The sequence below is a fragment of the Nerophis ophidion genome, linkage group LG10 (assembly GCF_033978795.1).
Source record: "Nerophis ophidion isolate RoL-2023_Sa linkage group LG10, RoL_Noph_v1.0, whole genome shotgun sequence".
In the NCBI taxonomy this organism is placed as follows: Eukaryota; Metazoa; Chordata; class Actinopteri; order Syngnathiformes; family Syngnathidae; genus Nerophis; species Nerophis ophidion.
The window spans coordinates 40,251,156-40,264,593 of NC_084620.1; the positions used below are offsets into that span (position 1 = coordinate 40,251,156).

General features: G+C 40.2%; 1 protein-coding gene across 5 annotated transcripts in view; it reads left to right on the forward strand.

Annotated features, from left to right (window-relative positions):
• tbc1d14 (TBC1 domain family, member 14) overlaps window positions 1-13,438 on the forward strand; it is a 54,750-nt gene that overhangs the window by 9,436 nt on the left and 31,876 nt on the right. For 2 of the 5 annotated variants that reach the window (XM_061913744.1, XM_061913746.1), the window contains exon 2: window positions 4,624-5,332. The exons of 1 other annotated variant lie outside the window; for it this stretch is intronic. In XM_061913744.1, the coding sequence (XP_061769728.1) occupies window positions 4,624-5,332 (709 nt within the window). Of the gene's footprint in view, window positions 1-4,612; window positions 5,333-11,368; window positions 11,526-13,438 lie in introns of those variants that run through there. 2 more of the 5 variants (XM_061913745.1, XM_061913747.1) reach the window with 2 other exon arrangements.

Here is a 13,438-nt window from a genome sequence, read left to right on the forward strand (position 1 = left end):
CCATATGTCCCGGCAAGAAATCTGCGTTCAATGGACTCTGGCTTCTTAGTGATTCCCAAAGCCCAAAAAAAGTCTGCGGGCTATAGAGCGTTTTCCGTTCGGGCTCCAGTACTCTGGAATGCCCTCCCGGTAACAGTTCGAGATGCCACCTCAGTAGAAGCATTTAAGTCTCACCTTAAAACTCATTTGTATACTGTAGCCTTTAAATAGACTCCCTTTTTAGACCAGTTGATCTGCTGTTTCGTTTCTTTTTCTTCTATGTCCCACTCTCCCCTGTGGAGGGGGTCCGGTCCGATCCGGTGGCCATGTACTGCTTGCCTGTGTATCGGCTGGGGACATCTCTGCGCTGCTGATCCGCCTCGACATCTCTGCGCTGCTGATCCGCCTCCGCTTGGGATGGTTTCCTGCTGGCTCCGCTGAGTTGGACCCGCTTTGGACTGGACTCTCGCGACTGTGTTGGATCCATTGTGGATTGAACTTTCACAGTATCATGTTGGACCCGCTCGACATCCATTGTTTTCCTCCTCTCTAAGGTTCTCATAATCATTATTGTCACAGACGTCCCACTGGATCATTATTGTCACCGATGTCCCACTGGGTGTGAGTTTTCCTTGCCCTTATGTGGGCCTACCGAGGATGTCGTGGTGGTTTGTGCAGCCCTTTGAGACACTAGTGATTTAGGGCTATATAAGTAAACATTGATTGATTGATTGATTGATTTACCATTTACATTGAATTGGTTTTAGCACATTTAATGAACAAAGTGTATCCAAGTGGCCCCTCACAGTATTTCACTTGTCATTATGTGGCCATCAGGGTAAAAAGTTTGAACACTCCTGGCTTAAGATGCAGTCTATGGTTCAGAAAGTGCTTGTGCAAAGAGACATTTTAATTTATGCATTTTTCCAGACATTTTTCAAAGTGGTGGTCACTGATTTTGATACAGGCTGTGTGTGTGTGTGTGTGTGTGTGTGTGTGTGTGTGTGTGTGTGTGTGTGTGTGTGTGTGTGTGTGTGTGTGTGTGTGTGTGCGTGTGCGTGTGCGTGTGCGTGTGCGTGTGCGTGTGCGTGTGCGTGTGCGTGTGCGTGTGCGTGTGCGTGTGCGTGTGCGTGTGCGTGTGCGTGTGTGCGTGTTTTGGGTCAAAGTCCAGGAGGCACAGAAATGTGCAGATCTCTGGCAATAATCTGGCTTTGTTAAAGCGTTGAGAAAATATGCTGAAGTTTGATGAACTCCCGCCTCATTGAAATCAAAGGTTTTACCAGCCATTTGTCTCACCTAATGTTTTATTTGACCCAGGGCACATTCTAAACATACAATTACTAAAAAACTCGAAAGAGCAAAAATGATTCTGATAACACAAAACTGACATATTTCAGGCAATCAGGATACAAGTTTTTTGGGATACACGCTCTATCTCACCATTTGTTACGCTTTAGATTACGGGCAAACATTTGGATTACGAGCCTCCCCAACGCTAATTGGTGTAGCGAATGCCATAGTGAACCCAACCCCTGGTCTCACTCGCTAGCATTAGCGTATAGCTAGAGATCCACTTAACTTTGTTTTCCAACTACTGAAATGAAGAAAGTTAGTGCTGAAAAGAAGTGGATGATTGTTATTGAGTTAAAGAAATAATCAAAACATTACCGAGTGAGTAGCCGTATGCGATGCAGTATGAGCGTAGCACTGACTGTCTGCACCATACCGAAGCAGAAGTAAATAACAAGAATGTTAAAATAATTTATAAACATCGGACATTTATCCATGAAAATTTAGAGAACCTGCTAATGGTGTGTTTGACAAAATAGCAGCTGGAAGGAGAACAGTAGAAGTTAGCTTTCCAAGGTAAATGCTGTACATTATTACGTTTTTTCATAAAACTAATATAATAGGTTTTGTACATTATTTTGGATTATGTTAGATACAATAGTTTGTTTTTTCGTTTTTAAAAGGCATGTTACATGTTGGAATTGTGCTTTAGTGGGGACCAAGCACCGATTTTTACATACATTTTAATGGGCAACTTTGCTTCGCAGTACGAGCTTGTTCAAAGCACCAATTAAACTTGTGTCCTGAGGTACCACTATAATACTTCTTTCCTTTTTTTTTAAAATAATCAAATTGAACCCTGAATTCTTTGTGATTGCACTAGGCATGCCTTGCTGGTAAATGTTTCGACACCCGCGGTTTATGTTGAACAAGACATAAAGCGGGGAACATAATTATTTCATCCTTTACTTATGTCGTAAGTTTTCCCCGTAACAAAGACATGAAAGGTCTATAATTGTAATACATTTCTTGTTGTAACAAAGAGAGACAAATAACTTAAATCCTGCAAAAACAAACATTAGATAACTGTTATAAACATATTGTATTTTATTGAGGGACATGTTGAGTGTCTCCGAATGGTTTTGCAAAATCAGCAAGGGATCAAGGGATGAATTACACAAAATGATATGAACATGTTGAACGTTTTTTGTCACTCTATTCCCATTTTGCAACCTTTTTTTTTCTTGCAAGTTTGATAATGGCTTAGATCAGGGATCTCAAACTCAATTTACTTGGGGGCCACTGGATGCAGAGTCTGGGTGAGGCTGGGCCGCAAGAAAAGATTTCTTAAAAAAAATATTTTTAAATGTCTATTTTTATTTTCAACACAAAAATAAAATCAAAATGTAAATGAACAAAATGAGAATTAAAGGGGAACATTATCACAATTTCAGAAGGGTTAAAACCAATAAAAATCAGTTCCCAGTGGCTTATTTTATTTTTCAATTTTTTTTTCAAAATTTTACCCGTCCTGGAATATCCCTAAAAAAAGCTTTAAAGTGCTTGATTTTCGCTATTTGCTTAAGCCACTGTCCATTTCCCTGTGACGTCACATAGCGATTCCAATACAAACAATGGGGAATAGCACAGCAAGATATAGCGACATTAGCTCGTATTCAGACTCTGGTTTCAGCGGTTTAAGCGATTCAACAGATTACGCATGTATTGAAACAGATGTTTGGAGTATGGAGGCAGCTAGCGAAAATGAAATTGAAGAAGAAACTGAAGCTATTGAGCGAATTGCTATTGATGCTATTCGGCCATCTTTGCGTTAGCATCGCCGGTAAAATGTGCAGACCAACCGATCAGGACTTTCGCATTGACACTGGATCGACTTAAATCCGTCGATTGGTAAGTGTTTGTTTCGTATTAAATGTGGGTAGAAGGAAACGCTGGATGTAAATATAGTTTCAAATGTACATACAGGTAGCCTAAATAGCATGTTAGCATCGATTAGCTGGCAGTCATGCCGCGACCAAATATGTCTGATTAGCACATAAGTCAATAACATCAACAACACTCACCTTTGTGATTTTGTTGACTTTATCGTTGGGAATGCATCTGCTTTGAGTGTCGCAGGATATCCAGACATTTTTGCCATCCCTGTGCCATCTCTGTCGTAGCATCGCCAGTAAAAACCAAATGGAGGACTTTTGCATCTCTTGACACTGGAGCAACTTAAATCCGTCGATTGCTAACCGTTTGCTTGGCATTAAATGTGGATGGAGGGAAAGGCTAGATGTAATTATAGCTACAAATGAGGCATAATGCTGCAATATGTACACACAGCTAGCCTAAATAGCATGTTAGCATCGATTAACATGCCGTGCTAATCGATGCACATTCTACGTAAATCAACTTGAATCCGTCCCTGATCGTGTTGCTACACCCTCCGACAACACAGCGACGAGGCATGATGTCTCCAAGGTATCGGAAAACAGTCGAAAAAACGGAAAATAACAGAGCTGATTTGACTATATGCGTCTGATTTGTAAGGAAAAATGGCGTTGAGTACCGATGTGACGTCACGTTCTGACGTCGTCACTCAGAGAGGCATAAACAGAAAGGGGTTTAATTTGCCAAAATTCACCCATTTAGAGTTCGGAAATCGGTTAAAAAAATATATGGTCTTTTTTTCTGCAACATCAAGGTATATATTGACGCTTACATAGGTCTGGTGATAATGTTCCCCTTTAAGTAAATAAATCAGTCATTAGTAATAACAATAATTATTTGATTTCACCAGTCAGAAACAATGTGTGAGGCAATGTTACACAATAAAAAAAACAAAAACAATAAGCGTTTGAATTTGTCCAGGTTATCGGGGGCTGTTATTACTGACGGACAGGTGTCGCAGTGTGACTGCAGCCACGCACGTAAGAAAACCCTCGTTTCAATAGCAACGTTTCTGTCGCTTTCACTCATTTGCCGCTTTTCCACTAACGCAGGGGTTGGCAACCCAGAACATTGAAAGAGCCATTTTGTATCACGCAAGTGACGTCAATGTTCGGCCCTCGAGAGCCATATACCACACCATGATTGGTAGATTCCTTCAGCTCGGCATACAATGCTGTCAAGCGCCATGCATATAAAACTTGCGGGCCGCAATATCATTAAACTTTCACATTAAGGTGGGGGCCGCAAAATAAGATCTCACGTGGCTTAGATAATGAAAACCTATTTCATGGTACTTCATTTAATTTTTTTGAGACATAACTGTGAATCAAAGGTTCACAACCTTCATGTTGCAGTTACTGAAACTCAACATGTTTTTAATCCAAAGTGTGTCTGCAGGAGCAATCGTGGCGAATGGTTCCGTCGTGAAAGGCGAAAGCGAGTCCAGCGACCTTCATGACCATTCCAAGCAGCAGCTCCCTGAACCCAGCACTGTCCTACTGAGTGAATCCATTTTCCAATGCACACCATGCCACTCCTCAGCCTCAATGCTCCACAGCACGGCCCAGAAGCTCGGTCTCAACCTGGATCAGGATAGTCACAGCTTGAGTTCCCAAGACTCTGGGATTCCAACACTGGAGCTGAACCCTGCGGAGCTCGCTGGAGGAGACGCCCCTGCAACGCTAACGTTGGACGATGATCCCTCTGACAGCAGTGCAGTGCCCAAGTCCTCCGGATGCCCACGCAGTGGCATTGAAACCACCCGCTTTTTCAATCCGGGCCTCAGATTGTCCACAACTGCCACCACGGGGCACCGCCGCAGCGATAACATCTCCGTGGGCAGCACGTCCAGTTTGAGCACGGAGTTCTCCATTTGCAATGAGGACATCTTGGACTTCACCGTCACATCTGACTCCAGCGCCATTGTCACTTTGGAGAACGATGACCGCTGCATGCCTCCCTTCTCCAACAACCTACATGCTCTGTCGCCGGGATGCTCGATGGACTTTATGATTCTAGGGCGACCAAGCCAGGGGTCGGGGGTTATGAGACAGGAAGAAGATGGCAAGCAAAAGAAACTTGTATCTCTTGTCAGCTTGTTCAACAGGTAAATTCAGTACTATCAACCCACCTTTATTACTGTAGCACACATATTACATGTCCTCTGTTCATACAGTCATTTTTTTATGATTCCACATACCGTATTTCCTTGAACTGCCGCAGGGAATATAGTATGCGCCTGCCTTGAATTACTGCCGGCTCAAACTCTCTTCCCAAAATAATTAGCGCATGCTTAGTATTACTGCCTGGTCAAACTCGTGAAGTCACGAGTGACACTTCCCCTGTCATCATTTTCAAAATGGAGGAGGTTGATTTCAATACCGGTAATTTGAAATCGCATAAAAGGAAGAACATTAAGAGCTATTCAGTAGGATTTAAGGTCCAAGCTTACATCACACGCAATTTTTTACTGCATACCTTTGGTAAGTGCCGGAGTGAAATGAGGTTTTAAAACAATTAGCGCATGCTTACTTTTACCGCATGCCTTTGGTAAGCGCAGGAGTGAGAAGAGGTTTTAAATTAATTAGCGCCCCAGCGGCAATTCAAATTTCCCGTTTTTTTTTTGTATAACGGACATACAAATGATTTCTTAAAAATTCACTGAAGTTAAGTTACTTCTAAAACTTTTGACTTTAGCCACACACACACACACACACACACACACACACACACACACACACACACACACACACTCTACAATTGCCAACACAAATACATTGCACTACAACTGTATTATGCGATTAGTTGTAATGGAAAGACTCATAACAGGGTGTCTTTTTCCGCTGAGGGCCACATATCACACAATGCTATAATCTTCATAAAAATGTTACTTGCTAAAAAATTTTTATAAAATAGAATAGAAAGTACTTTATTGATCCCTGGGGGAAATTCAGCAAATTATATAGGTTATTCCATAACCTGTATCAGGTGTCGTCAACCCGCGGCTCCGGAGACTGATGCGGCTCTTGGATCACTCTAATGTGGCTCAGCTGTATAATTTCCGACCCCTCCGATTATCCCAAGAGATTTCCGGAGTTTAATACCTCTCTCGGAAATCACCAGGGGACAACATTCTCCGATTTTCAACTAGTCAATAATATAGAGGGCGTGCCCTGATGGGAAAGCTTTTACAGTCTTCTAAAACTTGTCGTCGCGGCCACTTTTACACAATGCTTTTTACGTGCCAGCCGGTCACATGTAGTATGCAGCCTCTGTTGATACACGACAGTGACTGCAAGGCATACTTAGTCAACAGCTATACAGGTTACACTGAGAGTTGCGATATAAACAACTTTAACACTCTTACTAATATGCGCCACACTGGGACCCCACACCAAACAAAAATGACAAACACATTTCTGGAGAACATCCTCACTGTAACACAACCTAAACACAACAGAACAAATACCAAGAATCCTATGCATCCCTAACTCTTCCGGGCTACATTATACACCCCCGCTAGCACCAAATCCCCACCTGTCGGTTGAGGTGGGCGGATTTAGGGGGGCGGGGTTTCATTCTAGCGGTAGTGTATAATGTAGCCCGGAAGAGTTAGGGCTGCAGGGGATTCTGGGTATTTGTTCTGTTGTGTTGATGTTGTGTTACAGTGAGGATGTTCTCCAGAAATGTGTTTGTCACTCTTGTTTGGTGTGGGTTCCTGTGTGGCGCATATTAGTAAGAGTGTTAAAGTTGTTTATATCACAACTCTGTAACCTGTATGGCTGTTGAACCAATATGTGTTGCAGTCGTCTAAGTGCGTCTGTGGAAGCTACATACGACTCGTGGCTGGGCTGTGCCATATATTTGTACAAATATTGTAAAAGGCGGTAAAGGCAGCGCCATAGCACGCCCATATTGATGTTGAAGGGCGAAATTCAGCAGACATTCGCGAGAATAGTTGCTTTGAAATTCGTGAGTCTACCGGAAAGTTTGGGAGCGTTGGCAAGTGTGATGCTGTCAAGCGGCATTCATTTAAAACTCGTGGGCCGCACTAACATTAAATTTTCATATTAAAGTGCTGGCCGCGAGTCTGAGACCCCTGGTTTATACATAGCACAAAGCAAACAAAAAAAACTCTGTATGCAGTGTTATTTCATTTTAAATTTCAAAAGAGTTTTGTGGCTCCCATTGTTTTCTTTATTTTGTGAAACGGATCAAAATGGCTCTCTGGGTGGTAAAGGTTGCCGACCCCTGACTTATATTAAGTATTAAGTAATCTGGACTCTAAATCCGATCAGATCTCAAGCCCAAAAAATAGAATCGGAGGCAAAAATGTTGATCGGGACATTCCTAGTAATAATATAATTTTAAAAAACATGCCTGTTTAAATTTGCAAGCTTTTAGACAAACTAAATTCTATAAATACCTCATTTTAATGCGGTTGAGATAACAGAAAAAAATATTGCCGAGCAATTTATTTGTATGTTGTCAAGTGGTACAACCAGAAACACTGGAGTTTTATGGTGAGGTCAGAATAAATAGCTGTAAGGAAGATAAAAAAATAAATTTTTGAAGTCACATGCACAATGATAAACATATTTCAGGGGGTAAATAGGTGCCAAATTATTAACCTGCAATTTTATCATACAACTCTTTATTTTATTAACATTAGGAGTTGTATTGTAATATTATTTTACACTTTTTTATGTGAACAATTTTTAATTGAATAAGACCTCGACAGGGACAAGGGGTAAAAAAATGGTTAGACGGATCCACTAAGGGATAAAACATGTATTTGTCAACCTTCCTGACACAATTCGATGCCAGCAACATGTGACAAAGAAGTGGGGAAAGGTAGCAATAAACACTGCTCATCAAACACTTACTTGGAACATCCTACAGGTGTGCAGGCTAATTGGGAACAGGTGGGTGCCATAATTGCCATAAAAACAGCTTCCCAAAAAATGTTCAGTCTTTCACAAGAAAGGATGGGGCGAGGTACACCTCTTTGTCCACAACTGCGTGAGCAAATAGTCAAACAGTTTGAGAACAACGTTTCTCAAAGTGCAATTTCAAGACATTTAGGGATTTCAACATCTACGGTCCATAATATCATCAAAAGGTTCAGAGAATCTGGAGAAATCACTCCAAGTAAGCGGCATGGCCGTAAACCAACATTGAATGACCGTGACCTTCGATCACTCAGACGTCACTGTATCAAAAGCCAACATCAATTTCTAAAGGATATCACCACATGGGCTCAGGAACACCTCAGAAAACCACTGCCACTAAATACAATTGGTCGCTACATCTGTAAGTGCAAGTTAAAGCTTTACTATGCAAAGCGAAAGCCATTTATCAACAACATCCAGAAGCGCCGCCGCCTTCTCTGGGGCCGAGATCATATATGATTGATTCATGGAAAGTGGAAAAGTGTTCTGTGGTCTGACGAGTCCACATTTCAAATTGTTTTTGGAAACTGTGTCCTGAACAAACAGGAAAAGAACCATCCAAATTGTTATAGGCGCAAAGTTGAAAAGCCAGCATCTGTGATGGTATGGGGGTGCATTAGTAGTGCCCAAGGTATGGGTAACTTACACATCTGTGAAGTCACCATTAATGCTGAAATGTACATACAGGTTTTGGAACAACATATGTTGCCATCCAAGCCACGTTATCATGGACGCCCCTGCTTATTTCAAAAAGACAATGCCAAGCCGCGTGTTACAACAGTGTGGCTTCATAGTAAAAGAGTCCGGGTACTAGACTGGCCTGCCTGTAGTCCAGACCTGTCTCCCATTGAAAATGTGTTATGAAGCCTAAAATAGGACAACGGAGACCCCTTTCTTGTGAAAGAGTGAGCATTTTTTGGGAAGCTGTTTTTATACCCAATCATGGCACCCACCTGTTCCCAATTAGCCTGCACACCTGTGGGATGTTCCAAATAAGTGTTTGATCAGCATTCCTCAACTTTATCGGTATTTATTTCCATCTTTCCCAACTTCTTTGTAATGTTTTGGGGGCATGAAATTCCAAAGTTGATTATTTGCACACAAAAAAAATTGTATCAGTTTGAACATCAAATATATTGTCTTTGTCTTTGTATTCCGTTTAAATTTACATCTAACACAATTTCCCAACTCATATGGAAACGGGGTGTGTGTGTGTATGTATATGTATGTATATATATATATATATATATATATATATATATAGTTGCAAAAGACAGCTGGTGCAACTTTAAAGTAATGTTATTTAAGATTACATAGACTATAATTAACATTATGTACATTTTTATTATTTCCATGTTCTACACTTTAAAATCTTCAGTTATAATTTTGTAGTATTATTTTTATAGTAGTACTATTATATGTCGAAGGCCAAAAAAAGAAAACGAACTCTGTGCCAAAAAATACAAGTGGCCATAGGGAAGCACTTTGGACACCGCTGCATTAGACTACTTGATCATTTTGTCATGCTATTAATAATGAAAGGTTCTCTTGCAGTGGTTCTTAACCTGGGTTCGATCGAACCCTAGGGGTTTGGTGAGTCGGGCTCAGGGGTTCGGCGGTGGTCAAAACACATCGTGTAAATAATAACTTCTATCTATCGGCGTATTACGGTACGGCAACAGCAGAAGTCAGACTGATTTGCAGGTGTGTAATTTGTTGTGAGTTTATGCACTGTGTTGGTTTTGTTGTTTGAACAAGGTGATGTTCATGCACGGTTTATTTTGTGCACCAGTAAAAAAAATATTGTAACACTTTAGTATGGGGAACACATATTCACCATCAAGTAGTTGCTTATTAACATGCAAATTAGTAACATATTGGATCTTAACTAGTCAATATTAAGTACTTATTAATGCCTTATTCGGCATGGCCTTATTATAACCCTAACCAAATAACTCAAAATTAAGTCTTTGTTACTTAGAATATGTTCCCTGAGTGTCCAAAAAACTCTAAATTAAGTCTTTGTTACTTAGAACATGTTCCCCATACTAAAGTGTTACCCAAAAAAGTTTTTTTTCCATAGTTTGGCCAGGGGTGCGACTTACACTCAGGAGCGACTTATGTGTGAAATTAACACATTACCGTAAAATATCAAATAATATTATTTAACTCATTTACGTAAGAGACTAGACATAAATTTCATGGGATTTATCAATTAGGAGTGACAGATTGTTTGGTAAACGTATAGCATGTTCTATATGTTATAGTTATTTGAATGACTCTTACCATAATATGTTACGTTAACATACCAGGCACCTTCTCAGTTGGTTATTTATGCGTCATATAACGTACACTTATTCAGCCTGTTGTTCACTATTCTTTATTTATTTTCAAATTGCCTTTCAAATGTCTATTCTTGGTGTTGGGTTTTATCAAATAAATTTCCCCCAAAAATGCGACTTATACTCCAGTGCGACTTATATATGTTTTTCCCTTCTTTATGCATGTTCGGCGGGTGCGATTTATACTCCGGAGCGACTTATACTCCGAAAAATACGGTAACTTTGTCTTGAATTTGGAAAAAAAAGAAGGGTTCAGTGAATGCGCATATGAAACTGGTGGGGTTCGGTACCTCCAACAAGGTTAACAACCACTGGTCTATTGTTATAAGGTTCCCCAAATAAAACCTCTTAGCTGTGTGTAATAGGCGACACATCAAATGGTTGTACTGTATAGTAATATGTATAACTATTATTGAAATTATTTTATTTTTAGTAAATGCAGTGCTAATAAAAATAAGTTGGGAAATGGCCTGCTCTATGGACACCTAATCTATAGGCTTGGTTTGCATGCACTTGACCACATGATTCATGCATTAACTCCAGTGCAGTGAGTGCACTCGCCGCATTACTGTAATCCTTTCACACGTGCATGCTTGATTGATTTGATTGACAGTTGAACAGTTTGAGGTTAAAATGTTAGGTTAAGTTCTAAAATCTCCTGCATGTTCCTTTTCTGTCCTAATGCAGAAGGTTTGGTATCCATAACGTTATTATGCCACCAACACATGTGAATTTTGTATACACGCTCACACACTTGTACACAATGTGCTGTTATCACTTGCTCACATGGCAAAGTTACACATTCCTTTTTGCACTTCAGACTTCTCCAACCCTCCGAGTAGACTTTCTACTGCAGAGGGTGGAGCCGGTGAGGAGCTGTGTTCTCTACTGGCACACTATGGGAATATGTACCCGACTACTGAGGGATTGCTCAGTCCTTTGCTTCCTTTCTAAGTTTGCATTTGAGCATCATGGCGGCTTCATCGCTTCTTTTCTTCATTGACAGGTAGGAAGAGATGTTAGTGGATTATGTCTAGCCCAGCCTGTGTTTTGGTTTTTCTTAAGTGGAAAATGTTATTTAATCGACGGTTGATTAAGCGGGGACTTTGTTTGAAAACACACATCATTGTTTGTGTGTCTTCTGAATTAGTGTGGCAGCATCTAGATCCCTTTGATGACCTCTTACTCTTCCTGTCCCGGCTTGTTGTTGAGCACAAATCAGTTCCAACACAGGATTTTTCTCCTGTTTCACTTGAGTAGTCAACCATTCTTCCTCAACGCAAACTTGCTGCGTCTTTGTCCACATTTACATAAAAGCATACAATGTCACAGTGGAAGAGTTCTGACATGTGTTAAAGGCTGGTGTGTTTTTTTACTCCTGCACTTTGCTCCTCTCCTTGTGCAGTTTCATGCCATTGCCATTTGAAGTGAAGAGAAATGCGTTCACCCCTCCTAGTTACTTACAGTCTTCTTGACTTTAAAGATAAGGCTATGCAATGGACTTGGAGAGTGTAAAGTTTTGTCATTTGTTATTGTATCCCTTCTGGGATATAGGGTAGGATTGAATGTTTTTTACTAACTTTTCTTTTTATCTTTATATTTCACCTTTAGTCATATATATTAAACTTTATATATATATATTTTTTTTCAGTACAACATTACTGTGACTATACAGGTAAATTTGTCATTCTGAGATCAGGCCTAAAAAATACTTAAACCTATCATCCGAGTTAAAGTTAAAGTACCAATGTATGTCACACACTAGGTGTGGTGAAATTTGTCCTTCGTATTTGACTCATCCCCTTGTCCACCCCCTGGGAGGTGAGGGGAGCAGTGGGCAGCAGCAGTGGCCACGCCCGGGAATCATTTTTGGTGATTTAACCCCCAATTCCAACCCTTGATTCTGAGTGCCAAGCAGGGAGGTAATGGGTCCCATTTTTATAGTTTCGGCCGGGGTTTGAACTCAACATACCAATCTCAGGGGGAACACTGTAACCACTAGGGCACTGAGTAAGGAACGGTTTAAATTTTTTTTTTTTAACTGCAACGTTTCTAACATGTAATAAACCATTTTAATAATCTAAGAACGATACCATGTATGATTAAAAAAAAAAAAAAAAAATTTAAAAAAAATGTAGAAATGTTTTTGCATACAGTTAAATGTAGTAAAAATATTATATAAATATTGATGTATAGACCTTCAAAGCCAGACAAGGCCTCTGGCAGTTAGTTTACTAAGTACATACTAACACATTTTTAACTAGGAGCACAGGTGCTACTAAATGGAAACAATGTAATAGCACAACAAGTTAAGAAACAATATTAAATGTCATAGATAACATAATTTTACTATTAACACTCAATGTACACAATAACACACATGTGCATTCATACATATAAACAGTGCTATCATAAAACTTAATGCGGAAACCCACGGATCTAGAGCTGTATGCGGCTCTTTAGCGCCACCCTTGTGGCTCCCTGAAGATTTTTAAAAAATGTATGAAAGTGAAAAAAGATGGGGGGGGAAGTATTTATATTGTTGTTTTTATATGGTTTATGTAGGAGAACGAACATGCCACAAACATTCCTAATCGTTAGAAATCCCACTGTTTATATTGAACATGCTTCACTGATGACCGTATTTGGTGAGCACCGTTTTGTCCTACTAATTTCGGCGCTCCTTGAACTCACCATATTTTGTTTGCATGTGCAACTTTTTCCGAAGCTGCCACAGAAAGACGTGTTATATGCCACTCCTTCTTTGTCTCACTTTGTCCACATATAACTTTTTATGCTGTGCGTAAATGCACAAAGGTGGGCTTTGTTGTTATTGAGTTGTGTGAAGTGCTTATCAGGCATATGTGGTCAGTGCATGACTGCAAGCTAATCGATGCTAACATGCTATTTAAGCTAGCT